Source organism: Neurospora tetraspora (assembly GCF_033439725.1).
Source record: "Neurospora tetraspora strain CBS 560.94 chromosome Unknown B0H65scaffold_7, whole genome shotgun sequence".
Classification (NCBI taxonomy): domain Eukaryota; kingdom Fungi; phylum Ascomycota; class Sordariomycetes; order Sordariales; family Sordariaceae; genus Neurospora; species Neurospora tetraspora.
The window spans coordinates 2307823-2330023 of NW_026944389.1; the positions used below are offsets into that span (position 1 = coordinate 2307823).

Consider the following 22201-nt stretch of genomic DNA (forward strand, 5'->3'; position numbering starts at 1 on the left):
CCCCTGGTGCGTCAGCCCTCATCCTACAATGCTGTGACATGTATGAACTTTGATGTGTTCCAGGATCTTTCTTTCTGCCTTCTATGACAACAACCTTCCAGCTAATCATTTGTTGGCAACATCTCACAGCACCACCCGTTTATGCATCCTCTAGACTTTTATCACATGCACGACAAGAAGGTTGAAGAGTGCAAGGGGATGTTGAAAAGTTGGGGGCGTCTGGCTCAGTTGGTAGAGCGCTCGCGTTACTCTTGTTTCACCACATTCCCATCTCGTCCCCTTTCTTGATTTCTCTTCGCACTTTTGGTGTCCTTTTGGTTAATGGCTCAAGTAATCTCGAGAACCTTTTTTTGTTCTCACATCTTGATGTTCTGCCCACGGCCGTGGGACTGCCTTCTCTCGTCTCGAAGCTTTGAATTCATTGGAGGGAGAGGTCACTACACACTGTACGTCGTCGTTGTACCCGACCCCGAATGTACATGTCGCACCACATCTTTTCAGGAACCAACGGTAGACTATAAAATGCAGACTTCACTGGCACCACACACAGCGTCGCCCTTGCAGATTCGAGACGAGATTCCCGCGATTCAATTCGATGGCGGTTACTCCTGAATGGACACTCGTCAATCACGTAATTGAGCAATTCTCCAATGATGTGGGGTCGTCGGCGGCTGTATCGGGTGTGGGGGGTTCCATCGTCGACTCGTCCGTTGGTGCTTGTTTTCGTGGTTTGCAACTTCTGGCTGCTGTGACGAGGTACAATCATTTTTGGAATATGGCCATTGTCATTTTTGAGGAAGGGCTTTGAAGGCTCTCTGCGACCGGTGAGTTCGTCTAAATACACCACATATGCAGTGGCGGAAGCGAAGTGCGTGTCGAGATGGCTTGATGGAAGCTCTGGATTGGTAGAGTTGGCCAGTTGTTGAGGTGGCCGAGAAAAGTGGAGTTTGACCGCTATTTTGGACCAGGCGTCGAGAAACCACATTCGGACTGGCTTCTTCTCTCAAAGTTGCAACTTGTGCCAGTGAGGTGATGTGTGTGCTGATCCACCATGCACCGAATTCTGAAGATGGACATCGAGTTGTTTCCATTGTTGTTGTAGGGCAGCGCATCTGGATGACTTGGCTATCATATGCTCATTTCTCCCATTCAGTAGGGTTGTGGTTGACCATAGCAGCATCTATCCGCCTTGGACTGTTCCTCCGGTCGTATAGACTCCTGAATCTTGCCTCTTGAGGTCATACAGCGTGCAGGCTGTTGTTGTCCAGGGACATGTCGACTTGTGAAAGCTTGCGAAGCTTTTTTTGGCGGGGTTCCATGACCCCACATCCGGCCTTGGGAATGCGCAGAGGGGTCGGGTCGGGCGCTGCCTGGCAGGCGGGTACACGCTACACAGTACACAGTATCATCCTGACAAATTATATGAGACGTCAGTAGTCAGCTAAGAGATGGCCAAGGGTCTCATCAATTTTGTCAAGGCCTGGACAGTCCACACGTACCGCTACCCGACTCCAGCTTTGGAGAAGTGGGTGAGGCAAGCGGTCGGCCGACGCAGGATCCCTGGCCTTGTCAACCCCGGTCGCCAATGGAACTCACTCCGGGGATCGGCGTCTCAGCTCTTCACTTTCGTTTCTCTGCACTCTTCCATCGCTCGAGCTTGCTTGTGTGTCATTCTGGGCTCGCCCATTGCCTTCGGGGACGTGGTCGGGCGTGCTCGACAAAAAAGTAGTCCTTTTGCACTTTCCCTCTCCCCGGTGGTCCCGTGCATATCTACCTCCAGACTGTCTCTGGTCTTTCGCTTTTCCTTTTTTCCTCTCGCCTCTTCACCTTCCGCTTCTCCGATTTTCCCAATTTCCCACCACCATTGTCCTTTCGTCTTTAGCTTCCTTTCATCTGGAGTTCGAGGCAATCGGATCCAAAAAGAGGAGTCACGCTATAGCACGGATACCTTCTCGGGCGTAGAAACCACCTGCACGTTGACTATCCACAAGGTAGCAATCGAGAAGACGAAGAGACCGTTAACATCTGGTTTCTTCACCTAGTCATTAGGTAGGCACAAGTATGAATCCACCATCCCGTGTATCATAACGAAGCTTCCCGTCCGCACAATCCTCATACAACCTTCCCGCGGCTTTCCCTGTCTTCTCCCCGAGTACGCAGCGTCCAACGGATCCAGCCCGTCCTTTTCTGGGTGCCACCGTCCAAAGCCCTCGCCTCCCCAGGAGCTTGGACAACTGGTTGGCCCACCGACCGTGACCGCGACCGCGACCGAGCCACCAGTTCTTTGTCACATTTTAGGATTCTTGTCCCCAGAGAATAATACTAACTCAGACCTTCCAGAATACCTACTATCACTTATATAACATAGCAAGTCCGATAATACGCGCTCCCCGCAGTCGCACTCAACACACCCGGTCGAAATGCATATCCGGGAGATGCTTGCCGATGCCGAGAGGACGAAGGCCCCGTCCTTCTCCTTCGAGTACTTCCCGCCCAAGACGGCCCAGGGTGTCCAGAACCTCTACGACCGCATGGACCGCATGTACAACTTCGGGCCCAAGTTCATCGACATCACATGGGGTGCCGGCGGTCGCATTGCCGAACTTACTTGCGAAATGGTCGCCCAGGCCCAGGCTTACCTCGGCCTCGAGACGTGTATGCATCTTACCTGCACCGACATGGGCGAGGAGAAGGTGAACAACGCTCTGCAAAGGGCCTACAAGGCCGGCTGCACCAACATCTTGGCCTTGCGAGGTGATCCTCCCCGTGAGAAGGAGAAGTGGGAGGCTGCTGAGGGTGGTTTCCAGTACGCTCGGGACTTGGTCGCCCACATCCGCAAGCTGTACGGCGACCACTTCGACATTGGTGTTGCTGGCTATCCCGAGGGTTGCGACGACAACAAGGATGAGGAGTCTCTGCTCGATCACCTGAAGGAGAAGGTCGACATGGGCGCATCCTTCATTGTCACACAGATGTTCTACGACGTTGACAACTTCTTGCGCTGGGTCAAGAGGGTCAGGGAGAGGGGGATCACAATCCCTATTATTCCTGGCATCATGCCCATCGCCACCTACGCCAGTTTCATTCGCCGCGCGAACCACATGAACTGCAAGATCCCCGAGGAATGGATGGCGAAGCTCGAGCCCGTCAAGAACGATGATGTGGCTGTCCGTGAAATTGGCAAGACTCTCGTTGCCGAAATGTGCCGCAAGATTGTCGACGCAGGTATTCACCACTTGCACTTCTACACCATGAACCTCGCCCAGGCCACACGCATGGTTCTCGAGGAGCTTGACTGGTTGCCTTCGCCCAACCGGCCGCTCAAGCGCGCTCTTCCCTGGAAGCAGTCTCTGGGTTCTGGGAGAAGGGACGAAGATGTGCGCCCCATCTTCTGGCGCAACCGCAACAAGTCGTACATCACCCGTACCCAAGACTGGGATGAGTTCCCTAACGGCCGCTGGGGTGATTCGAGATCTCCTGCCTTCGGTGAGCTGGATGCCTATGGTATTGGCTTGACGGGTTCCAATGAGCTGAACCGCAAGAAGTGGGGCGAGCCTCAAACCGTTAAGGACATCGCCAACCTCTTCGTGCGTTATCTTAACCAGGAGCTCGAGTACCTGCCATGGAGCGAGGCCCCTATCTCGAGCGAGGCTGAGCTGATCAAGGATGACCTCATTGCCCTCAACAACCGCGGCTTGATTACCATTAACTCCCAGCCGGCCGTCAATGGCGTCAAGTCGACACACCCCGTCCATGGCTGGGGTCCCGCGAACGGTTATGTCTATCAGAAGGCTTACCTCGAACTCTTGGTCTCCCCAGAACTCTTCCCCGAGATTAAGCGCCGGATCGAGGACCACCCCGATATCACTTACTATGCCGTCACCAAGTCTGGTAACCTCCACACCAATGCGCCATCTGAAGGACCCAACGCAGTTACATGGGGTGTTTTCCCAGGAAAGGAGATCGTGCAGCCCACCATCGTTGAGAGCATCAGCTTCCTTGCTTGGAAGGACGAGGCCTTCCAATTGGGTCTTGAGTGGGCCCGCTGCTACGATGCCGATACCCCCAGTCGCCTCCTGATTGAGGAGGTCATGAACAAGTGGTATCTGGTTAACATCGGTAAGTTGAATACAACTCGGCTGCGTGCTCAAATATGTACTAACTTTGGATGCTAGTGAACAACGATTTCCACCAGCCACGCACCATCTTCGAGATCTTGGCCGACCTGTCTGTTTCTGATCTCGAGAAGGTTTACACGCCCACACAGACGAACGGTGCCACCAACGGCGTTTCTGAGGCTTCAACAGTGCCTCTATAAAGGAGATGTTCATCCTCTCTCCTTTCACTTTTCCTCCACACACGACATATTATTTCAACATTTTCTTTTTCAACAATGCATGGAAGCCTACGGGTAGGCTTTCCAATCCCCGTTACCTAAACGTAATATTTGACCGTTTTTCAACAAAAAGCGCGTTTTCAGACAACAAGCATGACCGTACTCTGCTGCCGGGTTTTGCGGGATACAACAGGACAGAGCAACGACAACGATTGATGATTCCAAGTTTTGCCGAACCACAAGGCAGCATTTGCATACCAAGCATATATACAGAGAACGGAAAGGGTACCGGGGAAACTTTCAACACACACGGGAGAGGAAAAGGAAAGAGGTTAAAGGACAGCATTATATACAACCGGCGTTCTGCGATGTCGAGCTTTGGCGGGATTGGACCGTCGGGTAACTGGCATTATTTTGGGTGAGTTTGATTTTTCAACAAAAAATCGGAAGGAGCATGGGACCAGCACGTTGAAGGAGATGGTCACAAAAGCATGAAGTGAATGAAGATATGTGGACATGTGAGCATAGGAAGGGCGGTGCATATCTCAACGATACCCCGAGGTGGAATGGAAATTGGTGTTAGGCAGGCAGGAATTGAAAATGGATTTGGATTACATCTACATGTGCCGACTTCTTTTTGGCCACCACGATCAATTGCTTCCTTTGCAGTGAGTGTTGAACAGTCCGGCAGGTAAACATCGAGCAACAAGCACGGACATCACTGTGAAAGTATACTCATCCTACGTACGCAAAGAAGATCTAGCAAGGTTAGTCAGCCCCATATGGCCGATACCGCTGGACAGTTGACTTTTCCGTGCCCGAGAGTGCCCGAGATAGTCTGACTATAAATGAGACAAGGCTAATTTCCCATGATTGTCCTGTCAAAACTCACGGGTCACTGCAGTTGTCTAGTAGTACCTCGGTAGCTATCAGTTGGCACACATTCCAAAACATTACTCTAGAGAAAGAGAGGGGGCTAACAAGGCTCACTGATCATGTTCTATGGGGAAAACCCGCTTGACCGCCTTCCCCTAACTAACTTTAACCTCCCGTCCCCTCCCTCAGAAAAAGATACAGACGAATAAGGTGAGAGACAAAGGGGACGGGATGTTTCAGGGTCCCCCTCCTCCTTCTCTAGAAATAAACGGGACGGGAAAGAGACAATCAAGGGGCCAATGCCGCTGGATGCCAATGCCAATGCCAATGCCCGCCAGTACCAGTACCAATGGCACCCCGTGCCATTCAGTGTGCCACCACCCACCGGATAGGAACAGCCTCTCATGAGCAGTCTCGCAGGATAATAAGGTAGTGAGTGGTAGGACGGTAGAGATGGCTCGAACGGACGGAGGGGAAGCAGTGGAGGATCGTCGCCATGGGTGTGGCGTCGACGGGTTCGTAGGCAGGTAGTACCTAGCTCAAGTGTTCAAGTTGATTGTACTACCAAGTACCGTACATAGCTTTTGCACCGAAACCTCACACATGAAACACGACTTGGCAACCCTTGTTTGTTATGTACTGTGGCAGATGGCGAAGAGAGTTTTTGTGGGGTTTTTTTTTTTGGGTGTGTACGTATGGGAACTGGGACAAGAGGTAGGTAGGTAGGTAGAATGTGACGATGTGTGATTCTCCTCTGACGACCTGGGAGTGTCGTTTGGTTATTTTCTTGACGAGTACTTTGCAGGAATCAGAGAGGTTGGTGCCGTGAGGTGGGATGTAGACCTAGACTCTAGATCTCCGGGTTAATAGATGAACAGGTAACCGTAGCCACTGGTGATTAGGACGTTAATGTCAACTTCATACGTTCGGAACACCGGACTATCAAAGGAAGTAAGGAAGCTGTAGAAAGCCAGCGATGAAACTCCACAACACCCCTCGTCAATCGTCAGTCACATGTTGTGCGGCAAACGCGCCTGCTAGCACGATCATCCACGGATGCATGCGCGGCCGCGGCAGTGCGGCGAACTCTGAAGACTTTTTTGAGATCATGATGCCTCTTATCATCCTGGCCCTAGGTAGTACTCGAACAAAGAGCACTGGCATTTTGTGGTTTTCGGAATGCTGCAGCTTCGACTCCTGTGTAAGAAAGGGGGTCTCGATGTTTAGCTGACAACCGGCCATTTCTCTCTGCTCTTCAGGGTGAAGTTCTCACTCGCAAGGGCAATCGATTCTGGAATGGGGTCACAAAGTGGGAGTTCTCTCAGTTGGTCATGCTGATTTTCGTTCTTTTCTGAGTTGCATCAAAGTTCACTTCCCATTGATTGGCTTCCTTTCCCCTGGACGCTGCATCTGTTTGGGGCCCCTACATGGCTGACATCGATCCATCATGGCTCCTCCTCGCCGGAAAACCTCACACAGAAGAGGTCAGATAATGCTTGTAAAGGGTTCTCTACAAACGATGTCGTTTCGCCAAGCAAGCCAACTGGGCTTGTATATCCGGGGAATATTGCAGGGCTTCTTAGAGGAATCTGGATGTCGTCAACAAGTCCCCTTGTTTTGACTTCTGGGACAAGGAGAATGAAAGAAAGGGCAAGACAAGGAAAGATTAAGGGTGAAGCATTGTGTAACAAGCCAAGTGGTTATCTAGGTAGACATTGACTTGATGTAGACCGACGGAGCTACTGACTGGCAAGGCAAACAGTTAAGCTGACGCAGCACAAAGTGCTGACCTGACATATCGACTGCCATCCATCTATGAGTAGAAGTATTGAGGTTGTTATTACCGTGTGGGTTGTGTCTTTGCTATTTGAGGAAGTGTCTGCCATCGATGTACAGTACGTGGTTGAGGCAGACCCCCGTTTCCCCTGTGCAAGCCCCTGCTGGACCCTGTTGTCTCCCCGGCAGCGCCCTGAGCACCCCTTGGTTTTGTCCCACCCACCGCCTGAGGGAGGTGGATTGAGTGGGGTACGCAGCAAGGACGGGGTCGTCTCTTTTGATGAAGGAAGGGGCACTTGGGACAGTCCCAGGAACCGAATGGCAGGCACAGGCCGTAAATACACCACCCAGATGCTGTGCTGGGAGTGCTGACCTGCTGCTGGAGGAGGTGCGACCGCCAAACTGAAGTGCCAGTGAGATCGCATGGAACTCGAAGCACAGTCCACCTAACCACACCTGCTGTGCCAGACATCGTCCGCCAGACTTCCACAAGAGGTTCCAGTCCAGGGGCCCGCCGTGCGCGTTAAGGCGTCCCGATCGTCCAGTCTCCGTCTCCCACTTTCCATTCTTCAAGGTCGACAAAGCTCCAGGCCATCAAGACCACACACTTGGCCTGGCGAGTCGAGCCTTGCCATTGTTGCTTCTGCTTTCAACTTCTGTGCCTCTTTTTTTCCTGGCCTGTGAGCATCGGAACATCACGATATTTACGTCCGCTTTGCCCAACCCCTGCTTACCTCGTTGCCTCCTAGGGCTCCGTAGAGGACGGATTTCCCTTCCGTCCGTCGCCTTCCACCAATCTGGCTATCTACCTCCCGTTACTTGCGGCATCAGCGACGCCCACCGCGACCGCTTCCCGACCCCGACTTTGACCTCAACCTCAACCTCAACCTCCCCCACAAGAAAGAGTCCGAGTCAAGGCCATCTACGCATACTGTCACAGCTCACGCCAGCTGCCGTGCCGAAGACGAACGACAAACGACGAACGCATTGCTAGACGCACTCCATACCACCCGTTCCATCGCACATTCCCCCCTATCCCGCCTGGCGCTGGACTCTCCCCGAGTAGGATACCTAGGTGATCAGATCTACGCAGAGGCTATCTGATTCACCTACCCTTATAGACGCATCATCGAGACGCGAACGATCGATCGTTATCACTACCACGCCGGCTCGACAGTGACGGGCGATTCATTGCTGCTACTGCGTGCCCCTTTTATTCACCGGTGCAGATCAAAATCGGCTTCACCTTGAAGGACAGCGTGCTATCGGGAATACCCTCCATGTGCTATTTCTGACGGATTCCTGTTTCTCTCGACGCTTGCCCCTACGCCGTTTGATCCTCGCGATTGTCCTACACTCGACCAAGCTGGTGGTGAACTTGGAATCTCAGCACAGCAAAGGGTCAATACCGCAATCATGGATGACTATCTAGATGCCCCCATGGATGCGGACGATGTGTTCCCATGCAAGGGATGCGGAGAAGTAAGCTTCCCATCTAGCCAGGTTACTGCTTGATCAATGCTGACCGCCCTGTGATAGATCTTGGAAGAAGGCAAAGCATTCGAGCTCGGTATGTTACCTTTATACCTATATCTATAGCTTTCTTTAGCTCGCTGGGCATATCAATCTCTCGGGACACCTGACGGTATCCACGACAGCATGAGCTTTCTGGAGCGAATGTGTTGGGTGTTTGTTCTACGTTACTGACTGACTATATCACAGCTGGAAACCGATGGCATCTCGATTGCTTCCGTTGTAACACATGCAACACGCTCCTTGACTCGGATGCGAACCTCCTTCTGCTTGGAGATGGGTCGCTGATCTGCAACAACTGCACATACAGCTGTAGTGCTTGCGGTAATAAGATTGAGGACTTGGCCATCCTGACCGGAGACCAGGCCTTTTGCGCAACATGCTTCCGCTGTAGGAATTGCAAGAGAAAGATCGAAAACCTGCGCTACGCCAGGACGGCTCATGGGATATTTTGCATGAATTGCCACGAGAGTCTAATGGCACGAAGACGCAAGAAAGCAAAAGCAGCAGCTCAAGCAAAAGCTCGAGACACCGACAAGTCCCTTCCTGCGCTACCGCCAAACGCTGTGCCCCCTTCTAGCACAGGTTTCGCAGCCGAAAAGCTTGCGGCGGACTCAGATACCCCTACCGAACTATCACCACGACCTCGAAATGCTTATGGACGGCAGGACTCATCGTCGCGGAGCAGTTCGCGGCCTGACCGCTCCCCTGAAAGATCGGCGGAAACGAACAAGGAAACGGTGCTGGCCCCGCCAGCGCCAAACTATAGACACAACCGCAACTCAACCATGTTATCTGCTGATCTTAACGGGGGAGATGCTGAGGACTTTTTTATTCCTGTCGCTCTTGACCAGAGTCCCGCGCCGTCGATGACGCCTCAATCTATGGCAGACACATTTTCTTCAGACACGAGCCGGAAAAACAAAGATTACTTTGGCTCAACCAGGTCAAACGCTGTCCAGCCAGAGAGGAATGAATCGTCGACGACTCCAACACCCCACATCGCATTGATGGCTCAGATGGCCCAAGAGAGGCAGCCGTCGTCTGACTATGAAAGTCCCCCACAGGAGCGGCCCCCACCCCGGAAGCTCTCTAGAGCGGCCGATGTGATCGGGAATACAAAACCGGCCCATATCGCTAGCATCCTGGCCGAAGCCTACAACCAGCAGCCCAACAACGAGGACTTTAAGCTGCAGAATGTCCCCAAAAGCAAGAGGCTTGTGAGTACCCGGAGCGAATCTCAAGCAAGCAACAGCATCGAGAATGGAACTGCGCAACGGAATAAGGAGAGTCCTGAGCCCCCTTCAACCATGAGTCCAGACAGGGTCATGACCCCTAGATCCTCTCAGGATTCTCGTCCCAGGGATGCCATGAGCGATGAGATACGGCCGTCCAGCGACTCTGTGACCTCGCGCTCAGAAGTCTCGAACGCTGGGCGATCCATTCCGCGGAAAGAGGTCCCGCCTCCCGCATCCAGAAACTGTACGTCCCCGTCTCAGTCCCGTCTAATTGTATCAGCTGTGTTTACTGACGTGTTGCAAGTAGCCGATGGCAAACCTCTGCCAGTTCCTGGGTCGAACCCTACCGAGGGTCCTGCTCTCCCGATGCGTCCCCCGCCGCCTGAGACGAAGCTCAGTAACACGTATATGCAACCCCGAGCACCGCCTTTACCTCCCACTCAGACCCAGACCCCCAAAAACCAGTCTACAACAAGTGGTGAAGTCCAGGAGCTGAAACCATCCCCCAAGCTGCCTAGGTGGAGCTCTGGGGTTGAGTTCAGCCTGGATGAGGATATGGCTAGGATACTAGGAACAGATGAGGGCTCATCGTCGATCCTCCGCCGGGTTTCGAACGTAGTACGACATGGACGGAACAGCAGTGGTGATACAGGCGCTACTCCTGGCAGAATTTCTCACAGTAGGAGCGTGAGCGAGACCACCCGAGGAACTACTTCGCCCCGTTGGCCGAGAACTCCGATTGTCGAGGACTACTCAACCGGTAATATTAACGATATAACAAGTCCGTTGTCTTTAGCTAGTACGACCCAGGATGATCCAGCCTATCTGAAGCGGCAACTCAGAAGCTCCGAGCAACGGGTGGCAGAGCTGGAGCGACAGTTCAACACGGAGAAAGATCTCAAGAGTCTCAACAAGAAGCTGATCGAGAAGAGGAAGACAGTTTCGGTGCTTGACACACAGACTGAGATCATGATCAGGCAGCTTGAGGTACTGGCCGGGTATGTTGAGCGCGCAAAGAAGACTAACGAGTCGTTTGACGCTCGCGAGTTGGAGGAGTCCGCAATCAAGGAGTTTGTCCAAAAGCTAGAACGTCTCAAGCACAACATGACCTCTGCGATCGAGCAGCTCATCGCTGAGAGAGACGATTTGGTGGAGGAGAAGAACCAGGCCATTGCCGACCGTGATCGCGCTCTGCTCGAGTTTGAGCAGCTCGCTTCCAAGAACGCCCAGTTGACCGATATGAACAATGATCTCACTCACCAGATCCAGGAGAGATTCAAGCAGCAGATCAATAACGGCGAGCTCAAGTCAGCCAATGGTTTGGGTATTTACGGCCATGCCAAGGGTTCTTCGCTCAACATGGACTCCTCGAGCTTGCAGACAGCTACGACCATGGTTGGTCCTGATATGGACGATCAGCTTGTGGAAGGCCCTACCGTGGTGAACATCCGCAAGGGCCAGGTCAAGAAGTTCAACTGGAAGAAGGGCTCCAGCAAGGTGGCGCACAATATCTCGAAGGGTATCCGTGGTGCGGCAGGCGCATTCCAAGGACAGGAAGGAACCCAGAGGCAACAGCAGCAGCAGCAGGGCCCCTTGAACGGAGACAACATTGGCCTTCCTTATGCCATGACAGTTGCCCAGGTCGAGGCTCCGGTCACTGTCGCTCCTCCACCAGCCAACACCATCAAACCTGTGATGGTTGAGAACGCGCGGCAAGGTGGAGGTGGTGGTGGTGGTGGTGGAGGGTTTGGTTTCTTCGGTGGCAAGAAGCCGAACGCGCAGCAAAAGTCGATGTCGGTGACCAATATCTCTACTCCTGCGGTTGCAGAAGCCCCCACTACTCTCTTCGGTTCCGACCTGATTGAGCGGACTGAGCATGAACGCCGTCAGATACCAAGCGTAGTCACCCGCTGTATCGAGGAGGTTGAGCTTCGTGGTATGGATCTCGAGGGAATCTACAGGAAAACCGGAGGCAACTCTCAAATCAAGATGATTCAAGAGGGCTTCGAGAAGCAGCAAGATTTCGATATTTCCGACCCGGAGATCGATATTACTGCTGTGACAAGCGTCCTTAAGCAGTATTTCCGCAAGCTACCCAACCCATTGCTGACGTTCGAGGTGTACGAGAGGGTCCTTGACTCGAATAGTAAGTCCATTCTCTACCAAATTTGACTGACGGGCATAGACAGATACTAACCCAGTACCCTCCACAGATATTCAAGACGTAGAGGAGAAATGCGCTCACCTCAAGAAAACGGTCAACATGCTTCCGCCAAAGCATCGCGACTGTCTCGAGTTCCTCATGTTCCATCTTGCTCGAGTAGCGAGCAGAGAACGCGAGAATCTGGTAAGTCTGCCGTTCTGCCGGTCTCTTTTCCCTTCACTCAGAACATTCGGCTAACTAGCTCCCGTTAGATGTCACCCAAAAACTTGGCTGTGGTGTTTGCGCCCACCATCATGAGAGATCACAGTCTCGAGAAAGAAATGACGGACATGCACGCCAAGAATAATGCCGTGCAGTTCCTGATCGAGAACAGCGCGCTCATCTTTGAGGAATAGGAGGGAGTTGGCGAGCGCGTGAGCGTGGCGTGGGCGAACTGAAGACGGACGGGAGAGTCTATTCTTAAACATCAAATGACTTATACATGGTTTGTATATACTGATGATATATTTTGGTTTTCTCTCGAGGTTGGCCGAAGCGACTAGGCTGTGCGCTTGTGGAAGCATGGAAGACGTGGAAGGACTCGATTGGCGTTGTGTTTCTCTTCTCATGGAAGGCTCGTAGGGCCTCTCCGCACCGTATCTTTCCAGTCCAAGCTTTGGGGCTTTCTTGCTCTTTGGTGATCTGAATAGTTGGGCCAAAAGAAAAATGAAAAATGGTATTATGACTTGGTAAAAGAAGGATAAGGGTGGTCTGCAGTGGTTTTGCGTGTGTCTGTGGGGCTGGAAAGGTTCGGTCTGATCGTCTACAGTCGGATGAGATCAAGCCTGATATGAGTTGATATGTGGAATGGCACAAACCATTGGCCTCTGAGTTGAATGAGACGGATCTTTTTATATGATTATTGGGGGCAACTCGTGGCTGTCCGTGAGTTAGCTGTGCCATTTTCACTTCCCTCCGCCCTTTTATCCGACTATGTTCGCCTCTTCGAAGTAGATCACTTGGCTTTTGATTCATGATATGCGTTCCGTGATATGGTTTCTTTGGACGCGCAAAGGTAATCGGGAAAGTCGGATACGGACGTCGCGGCTCGGTCTAATATATAATATCACGATCGTGTTGGTGATCGACTGTCCTCATGGCCGCATGAAGCAAAGATGATGAAACTCTCGTTCATTCTTTAAACACACACATGAATAATTTGACTGGCCTTCTCAATGACATTACAATCGCACTTTCTTTCCTTCCTCTCTTTCCTAGGCCGGGTATCATTTCTTTCACAGACGCAACTTTTTGTCAAAAAATCCCACCAACATCCACGCAAACATGGTAGACATGGGCACAAACTCATCTCCCAACAGACCAACAGACCAACATTGTCCAGCCCTCCCTTGCCCAACTCGCCCAACTCGCCCAACTCGCTTCCGAGCACTCCTCCCTCCCTGTAACACATCGGTCCAAGTCCAGGTCCAACCAACCTCCACAACCGCGCTCTTTCCACTTAGTTTTCACTGCCCAACAATCCTCTTAACCTTATCCAACAACAAATTCCCCTGTCTGCCAAGCTTCATCTTCCCATCCCTCGCTCCCGGCTGCCTCGCCTTGGCCATTTGCTTGCGATACTTCTCTCTCTCGGCGATCCGCTGGCGCTTCTCCTCCTCGCGCCGCGCAATCTCGGCCGCCCGCTCTTCGGCCTGCTTCTTCTTCTTCTCGGCCAGCGCTAGCTCCTTTTCGTAGTAGTTTGGTTTGCGGTGGCGTTTGGGAAGGCGCGAGGGGTGCATGTTGGGGTCCATGGGTGGGGGGATGTAGACTTCGTCGTCGTCTTTTTGGATCGTGGTGGTGGGTGGGGTTGTTGTTGTTGTTGGTTCTGCTGGTTCTTCTCCGTTGGCATCGTTATGTGACGATTCTTCGTTGGCTGTCTGTTGCTGTTGTTCGGCTCTAGCTGCTTTGGCGGCGGCGCCTTTCTCGACCAGGATTTGCCGCGAGGGGTGGATGGGCGCGGGGGCGTCTACATCTCCCTGTACCTCGTCGTCGTTCTTGTTGTTGTTGTCGTTGTCCTCCTCGGTGACACGGGCATCTAGAACGGGCCCGATGGGAACACCGGGGGCAGCTGCGGCTTCGGCTTCTTTCTGGGCTTTGATTTTGGCGTATTGCTTCTTGACTTTGGCCTTGGTGATGAGCTCCTTCTTGATCTTGGTGACTAATTGACAGGAATTTGTATGTTAGTCTGTATACGGGCGAAACGGGATTCTGTAGAAAAAGGCGAAATGGTAGTAGCTACCTTTGCGCTTCCACGCTCCATCCGGGAGGTTCTCAGGACCAACACGGAAGCCGTGCTTGGCCTTCTTCTTGTCGGGGGCGCCGGTTGCCGGGTCCTCGTCGCGGGCTCTTTTGGGCGCCATGTTGTTGGATGTCAAAGTTTGTTTGTCGGTGATTGAAGGATGTAAGGGCGGAAGTATCCTGGTCTGGGAAATTAACGGGCAATGAGATGGTGGATAGATGATGCTGGCCTTTGGGTGTTACGTTCGGAGGAAGCTTTTGTTTTTTCCTCCTAGCTTTACCACTACAAGATAGAAATCTACTGATAAGCTGCCCTTGTTCGTTATCGCTACAGGCGGTAGAATCTGGCAGAAGAACTGGGCGGTCAGTTGGTGTGGGGCTTAATGACAGGGGCTACCGGACTAACATCCACATGACGCCGGATTTGGCCAGTTTCGGTTGCATTATCTTCAGAAGTCCAGGAACACCTCGATGCTTCGGTACCGCCTGGCGGTTACTCACTAACTGTGGTGTGCTTATCCGTCCCGCCTTTACTGCCCATCGCTGCACTGCCATCTCATAAAACTGTCACTGGTCCCTTCCGTCCCGTCTTTACTGCATACCGACCTCTACCAGCCAACACCTCGTCACCGGTTGCAACAAACTGAGCCTACGGCTCGCAGCGTCACTGGCTTTCAAGATTTAAAGCTCTGCAAGTGAAGTCCCAGAAGAGACATAGGCGTGGCGCAAGTCTTTGTTCTCGACGTCTAAAGGCTATGACCTGTACATAGATCCTTGTCTGATCTGCCTTTTCTTTCGAAACACAGACATATCGTCCGAACAAATCGACCTAGTCGATTATACCGAATAGCACCCTCATTACTCGAGCAAAGTGCTATGGTGCTTGACTCGAATTCCGGACCCATCCAGCTTCCACGACCTTCCGACTATGATGATATTTGCGCTCTTCTCCGCCACCGCGACTTAATCACCACACGGTCCAGGTCTTGTGCATGTCCGGACTGATCCTCCCATCTCCCTGATAGGTCTTGGATTTACGAACTTCCTCCACTCCCCCGATTATCCGGCCCAGCAGAATTCCAACACAGTTCATTGTTGATGGTTGGAATCATGGAAAGTGTTTCGATATAGACTGCCTAAGATCCGTGCTGCTTCAACTCTTGGATCGGCGCGGAATTTGATTCTTTAAAGAGCACAGACGTCCTTCACCGCATTTTTAGTTTTTCTTTGAATCCCATAGTATCACTTTATGATGCCCTTTTCCCGAGACTTGTCGGATCAGGGCCGCCTGGTTCACGTCTCTCATGCGGAGATGCCGGAGGCCACTAATCTTATACAGTCCCATCTTATGACGGCCTCCCCAAAGTCGTTGTCTCGCCGCGTCTCTGAGGAGAGCATCAGGACCGAATTCTGCGAGGGGCCAGTCGACAGCCCGTATAGCCCAGCCACTCCTGAGAGGAAGCTCCCCAGTGCCTTGGTGTATGATCGAGCCGAGCTCATTCATCGCTTGAAGAGGAAAGAAAGTCCAACTTGGGTGCCCGGTCGCCATGTACGTTTCCATATCTAGGTCTGGCTGTTATGCCCTCCTGCTCTACTGACATGCTTGCAGGTTGAGTCCCGGCTCTATGAAGACGAAGTACAGCCATCCCAACAGATACCTCAGACGTCGATTTCAAACGGCTCATGCTTGCTTCCCCCGCCTGCAATTGCCGAAGAGAAACAAGATGGCAAATGGGGTCTAACGGATGTAAAGGCTGCTGGACAGCTCGAGTCCGGACTTGGCATCGAACGCCCACGCTCTGCCCTTCACAGCGGAGATTTTACACCAGATGATCAAACGTCCGATCCACGAGACAGACAAGATGCTACTCAGCCACGGGAATCCCATGACTTCAGGCATTTCAAAGACTCATGGACCTCCAGAGACCCTACGTCGTTGCCCTTTTCACGGCAGGTAATGGATTATAGAAAGGAGGCATTTGGTTCACCCTCTTCCTCACTTTCTTCATCTCTCTCCACAAGTTTTGCTTACAAACTCCCCACCAGTCCTTTGGTGCATACAGAAAGTCGCGAGGATATTGAATCGGAGACATCTTCGGATGGGATCACCTCCGGATCCCCCAATTTGCGAAGACATACAATAAACTGGGCTCAAGGTTCTTCTCTGAGCCACGGAGGCATGTCAAGGCATACGCCGCCACACAGAGAGCGTGCGCTTCCATACCAAGCACATCAACCCCGTCGCTCATTAGCGTCGCTGTCAGGCCTTTCGATACCAAGCTCTTCCCCTCAAACGCCTTCCATGTTTCGATCAAGGCGTCTATCTCACAGCTCCGAAGGCTCTCCCCTACAGCATGCATCAATGGTTGGGTCTTATGAAGAAAGTATTCTCAGGGGACGAATGTCAACGACGCCTTCCAAACCCTTGGAGTTCATGGCGCAAATTGGCGTCCTAGGTCTTGGGAAGTGCAAGCCGAACTTGCGTTGCCCATCTCATGTCACTTTGCCATTTTCAGCTGTCTTTTATCGTTATTCCAGCACTGTCCATGGCAGGAGTAAAGGAGAGGATGGGCCGAGTCCCTACGTGGGCCAAATCGACCTGGAGAACGGATTGCCGAATCCAGAGGAGTTGCAACGGTCCAAACGGAAGCAACAATCAAGGCATGCCGGACGAAAGTCACCAGATGACGACCGAATTGTTCATGATATTGGGGACGAAGCTTTAGGGGGCGATGGTCAGAGACTCGAAAAGACTAAGAAAACGTCACGGTCTCCGAAATCGCCTCCTGGTGGCTCATACCGCATTCCAGAGAAGGGACAACTCCAGATCATCATCAAAAACCAGAACAAAACAGCTGTCAAACTCTTTCTGGTTCCATATGATCTGACAGGCATGGAAGCGGGCACAAAAACGTTCATCCGCCAGCGGAGCTACTCTGCGGGGCCCATCATTGACGGTCTTAAGAGTACGGTGCCGGACGGCCCTCCTATTCTTCGGTATTTGATCCATCTTCATATTTGCAGCCCGTCAAAAGGTCGTTTTTATTTGTACAAGGACATCAGAGTCGTATTTGCCAATCGGGTCCCAGATGGCACTGAGAAGCTTCGCAACGAAGTTACATACCCAGAGCCGCGGTACATGCCATACAAAGCGTTGCGAACAGGTCATATATCGTCTACGCCAACCAATAACGCTATCGCTACAAAACGGTCGCAGCATGCTCCGAGTTTGGCTGCCGGTAGACGTGATGAGAACCAATCCCACATCCGCCAGCCAAGTCAAGACGCAGGATATCTCAACACTTGTCTCCATCTCCCCCGACCAGCAGCCATAGCGGCTGACGGTGATGCCATGACCGGACTTGAGCTGACGGAACCTCCAGCTCTGTTGGGTAGATACGACAAGCTCAACAGGGGAGACGTTGGATATGGCGGTAATCCTTTTGGCCATGTTACAAATGGGCGCCCTGGGTCGGCAGAGAGTCTTCTATCAAAGCGGCTTCGGTCATTGGGTGTACAGAGTCTTGTGGCAGATGATGCAGCAGAAAATGTGGTCAACGGACCGGTCAGCATATTACAGGAACGACTGGAGAACGGAAGCCGAGATGGTCCATACGTTCCCGATTTTGGAAAACCAGTTGGGAAGGGCGAAGAGAGACATTGCGTCGGCACCATGTAGTTTTGGATGAGCTCGGATGAACTGGATTGCACGATATATACTTGACTTTTATACATGAAGCTGTACGCCGAGTGTACTTAATGTCATGTAGATGCGGAAGTACTGTAAGTGTACTTAAATGCAGGTACCCCTGACCAATGACGAGACTATGTGGGGTGAATTGGTCGAACCCTGGCTCTTCAAGCTGCGACCCTGAACACTCTGGTGGAGCACGGTTAAAGAAGTGACCATTATCGCCCCACTTAGTCGCGATTGGCAGGCGGTAAATCACTGCAGTAACATGCGACGGTAGGAAATTCCCAGAAAGTCGACGAGTGAAGCTTCAATTCCAACCAGTCGATCGCGAAACCGAAAGGTTTCATCCACACCCAAATTTCGACTTCAAGAGGAGTCATTGATTCTTCAGAATGGGAAAACGGCAGTTCAGAGGTGCAGAGAATGGGGACGGGCCGCGCAAAAGGCAACGCGTCGTCCACGAGGCTCCCACCTCCGAAGTGATACACACCAGTCGTCAATTGAGGCAGCTCCTCGCCTTTGACCCAGACCTTGGACGTTCGAGACATGGTAGGAACATACCTCTACACTACCCCCCAATCCGTCATTACTCACAAGCGCTAACTCTATGCAGGACTCCAATCGTTTAAGCTCCTTCTCGATTCTCTACTATCCCGCGATGACAATGCCGACAGTGCTGAGAAACGCCAACAGCATGAAGCACGATTCACAATAGTCAAGGAATATCTGCAGTCCACGAAACCGATTGAGGACGACGAAAGCTCTACGTACCTCCCAGATATCATGCAAACATGGAGTCATGCCGGCCAAGTCAACAACGAGAACCTCCTTTCTGCTGTACCGGTCGTCCTCGCGCTACTTCTAAAGCTGCTATCCCAAAGCCTTGAGCTTACGCCAATTGGATTGGGAATTTGCAGGACCTTTTTGCAAAAACGCCAGCAAGAATTGATATCCCGCAGCTTGTCCGCCGACAAAGGAAAGGCTTTCATTATCTCGCCCACCCTGCGTATGCTCAGGGAGGCGGTATGCTTCGATGGGGGTGCTATTGCTCGGCCAATGTTCCGCGCTAGAGTGTCGATGCTCAAGTCATTGGCACGAAATATGGGGATTGTTCACATCGGCGAGGAACCTGAGGACATCAAGAAGCCTTCTCCACGCACAAATGCTGTCCAATTCTTCCTGAGCGCCCTCAAATACTTGCATCCCGAAGCCAAAAAGGAGCTACTTACGCAAAGGGACGTTGTTACTGCCCTCACGAGGGATGTCAAGCAAGATCTACCTTACTTGGTGCTAGATCTTCTCAACGGATTGAGGGATCATATCTTACTTGACAGCAAGGTTCCCCGAGAAGCCAAGTCCAATCTGCTCAGTTCCACGACATTGATCAAAATCTCGGGGCTATACTACTATCGTCAGGCTAACGACGATCTCCCCTCTATACCAGACGCTGCTCATGATTTTCTTATGACCGCGTGCACCAACCCATCGTGTGGTGTTCTGAGACAGGATACCGGACTGTATCCCAGAGAAGCGGATCCGAACGCTGCTATCCCCAGCGCAGACCTTGAAGAGCTCGGACTGGAAGCTATTGTGTGGATGAACAAGTTCAAGACAGAAGTTCCCGTCCGCAACTTTGTTCTATCAAACTTGCTCCAAAATCTTCGCCCATGGTCAAGCGTTAAGCAGAGTGAGCTGATCACTTCGATTTTCAAGGTTGCGCCCGAGTTGATCGCCGATTTCTTCATCAAGAACAAATCTTTTACCTTCGAACCAAAGCTGTCTGCGACATGGATTGGATATGCAGCATTCTTGTTCAATACGGTAGCACTGCCGTTGCCTGAGTACTTTTGCCGTGGGTCTGGCTATGCCGAACTTCCTCCCCCGACATCCATCGTCATGGATAACATCCTTCCTATTCCCTTGAATCAAAAAGCACTCAGCCGCTGCTTAACGAACAAATCCAGGATGATCTCCTTCTTTGCGACCCGAATTCTCATTCTGGCGGTGCAGAAGCTCGATACAGCTGTTAAAATGCACCAAGACCCAGCTCACAGCTCGAAATCTCACAATAATCAAGCGCTCTGGACGGACGCAGCGCGCCGGTTAGTTGACGAGTTCTGCCAAAGGAGTCCAGGCATCAAGGAGATGATAAACTCGTACAGATCTATCCCAGAGGACGATATTTTGCACCGCGAGGCTGCTAGTCAGCTGTTACGCTTGTACTACGAGGTCATCCCGCAGGTCGCGCTCATGGCCAAGTTCGACGTCTCCCCACTACTAGAGACAGCGCTTAAGAGATTGTCCAAGCAAGAAAAACAGAAGGAGACTCGCTCAGAAGAGGATGGTGAGGATGATCCTCGTGACTTTGCGCTAAGCCTCAAAGAACTGGAGAATCTCCTGGCGATTGCAGGATATTCGCCTGGCATGAGGTGGTTTGCGGCGACTGAGCAGCTTACTCTGTCACCGTTTACAACCCTGCTGAAGGTCTATGTCGAGGCACCCCATGGCGTTTCGTTGGCACCAGTACGGCAAGTTCTTGACTTTGTAGCGGTGGAGCAGCAGGTTGTCCCGGCAAAGGATAAGGGGCACCCTGGAATTTCCGTTCTTCTTGAGACTCTCAAGGAGCTCATGGCGTCGTCTCCTTCATCTCTTGCCGTCTTGTGGCCTTTCTTGGATAAGTGCCTCACTCGCTGCACAACGGCACCGGTCAAGTATCTCGAGATGCTGCAGGATCTTGGGGCCAAAGATGCAGAGGATGAGGTACTTACTGTCAGCCCGTTGGTTGCTGCTATCATCGAGCAACTGCCTTTTGCTGCCAAGGCGACGGACTCCAAGAGTACACTCGATGGACTCAGCCGTTTCTTGCCAAAGTTGCTCGGATACTCGGCTGCTGCTGGAGAGAGCAAGCCTCTGCTTGAGGCTGCGCTTGCGGTCATGTCCGAGTCCTTTGCCAAGGGACTTGGGAAGTCATTAACTGTGCCCAAGAAACACCCCTTCAAGCAAGCAAAGGGTGGAAAGTCGACCGAAGCCAAGCAGGACACGAACAATACAACAGCGGAAGGGAAGAAACCGGAGTCTGGTGATGACGTGGCCGCCTTGGACAGCGAGCAGTTGGAGCGTGTTCTCGATCTTCCAGACAGTCTGACCGCCGATAATTCGGCACTCGTCAAGTGGCAAAACAAGTCAGTGGACGAACTCGTGGACGAAGGTCACGCCATTTCCCTCATCAGCCTGCTTGCCTCTGAGCACGCCAGTATCAGGAAGGAAGCGCTCGTCAACATCCTCAAAATGGCAGCCAAGGTCCAGCAATCAGAGTACGAGGAGAAGGAGCAGATCTGGTTATTGCTGTCAGAGCTCGCCGAAACCGCCAAGGTGGCAGCCGCAAGCCAGGCCGTCAACGCAGTGGCGCCGCTCCCGAGCACCATCATTGCTTTCGCTTGCCATGCCGTCAACGTCTTGCGTGACCCGACACACAGCCTCTATCCCAAGATCAACTCCTTCCTCACAAGGGGGCCCTTCTGGAGCGTGGACAGAGTGCCGCTGGCGGATGAAGTCTTGACCGAGGAACCCGCGGTTGGCGATTCGTACTATGCGCAGCTCAACTGGCTGCTGGCATATCTCCTGGACGGCCTTAGGACATCCAAGGACTTGGAACTGTTCCACAAGAAGAGGGCAAAGGGCCCGCTGTTTGAGCGGTTGTTGGCGGTAGCAGGAAACCCGTACATGAGGACGCCGCTGAGAATGCAGGTCCTAAGGATACTGTACCGAGCGTCCAAGATCGAGGGGGGTAGCACAACGCTCGTCACAAGGTTTGGCGTGGTTAGTTGGCTAGAGGAGCTATTGAAGATGAAGAAGAGCATGTCGGCGACGCAGAGTCAAGGTGGAGCAGGCACTGTTGTCAGCTCCGAGGACGAGGTTGCGGTGTATAAGGGGCTACTGAAGCGGATTTGGGAAGCCTGTGATAAAGGAAGGGTTGAGGGGTGGAGCAAAGGGGGTGTTGAGAGTGTGATTGTCTAGAGTATCTGAAGGATGGAACAATCACAAATGATTGTGCACTTTGGTTTTCCAATGAATCCTCTATAACGTCGAGTCTTTGGCGTATATACTCGGTGGTTATTGCTTTCAAATATTAATGTGATGCGTAGACAAACTTGGAGCATAGGGTTTTTCTGCCACGGGATATTGCAGTCCTTTATAATCTAGGTTAACCTCCCAGTTCTCCTCGAAAGATATGTACACAATCCGGAGTCGTACATATGTATCGAATTGTAAAAGGAGAAGTAAAGGGGTAAATAATTATAATGGGA

General features: G+C 52.1%; 5 protein-coding genes across 5 annotated transcripts; 4 read left to right on the top strand and 1 right to left on the bottom strand.

The window, feature by feature from the left end:
• Window positions 1-2420: 2420 nt before the first annotated feature.
• On the top strand, window positions 2421-4318 carry B0H65DRAFT_511503 (methylenetetrahydrofolate reductase 1; the record flags this gene model as incomplete). The annotated part of the gene is made up of 2 exons (XM_062828489.1): window positions 2421-4119; window positions 4176-4318. 2 exons carry the CDS (start codon window positions 2421-2423, stop codon window positions 4316-4318), a joined length of 1842 nt encoding a protein of 613 aa, XP_062678628.1.
• A 3614-nt stretch (window positions 4319-7932) lies between these two features.
• Window positions 7933-12350, top strand: B0H65DRAFT_295549 (uncharacterized protein). The gene is made up of 6 exons (XM_062823073.1): window positions 7933-8470; window positions 8528-8558; window positions 8711-10003; window positions 10067-11905; window positions 11973-12106; window positions 12175-12350. The coding sequence occupies exons 1-6, from the start codon at window positions 8405-8407 to the stop codon at window positions 12316-12318; spliced, it is 3507 nt and encodes a 1168-aa protein (XP_062678629.1). The 5' UTR covers window positions 7933-8404; the 3' UTR covers window positions 12319-12350.
• Window positions 12351-13077: 727 nt separating this feature from the next.
• Window positions 13078-14509, bottom strand: B0H65DRAFT_475957 (uncharacterized protein). Its single transcript, XM_062827335.1, has 2 exons — window positions 14202-14509; window positions 13078-14120 (listed from the first exon to the last, which is right to left on the bottom strand). The coding sequence occupies exons 1-2, from the start codon at window positions 14320-14322 to the stop codon at window positions 13429-13431; spliced, it is 813 nt and encodes a 270-aa protein (XP_062678630.1). The 5' UTR covers window positions 14323-14509; the 3' UTR covers window positions 13078-13428.
• A 678-nt stretch (window positions 14510-15187) lies between these two features.
• On the top strand, window positions 15188-18083 carry B0H65DRAFT_295587 (uncharacterized protein). Its single transcript, XM_062823074.1, has 2 exons — window positions 15188-15749; window positions 15810-18083. The coding sequence occupies exons 1-2, from the start codon at window positions 15450-15452 to the stop codon at window positions 17877-17879; spliced, it is 2370 nt and encodes a 789-aa protein (XP_062678631.1). The 5' UTR covers window positions 15188-15449; the 3' UTR covers window positions 17880-18083.
• Window positions 18084-22005, top strand: B0H65DRAFT_295545 (ribosome 60S biogenesis N-terminal-domain-containing protein). The gene is made up of 2 exons (XM_062823072.1): window positions 18084-18443; window positions 18508-22005. The coding sequence occupies exons 1-2, from the start codon at window positions 18287-18289 to the stop codon at window positions 21909-21911; spliced, it is 3561 nt and encodes a 1186-aa protein (XP_062678632.1). The 5' UTR covers window positions 18084-18286; the 3' UTR covers window positions 21912-22005.
• The last annotated feature ends 196 nt before the right edge of the window (window positions 22006-22201 follow it).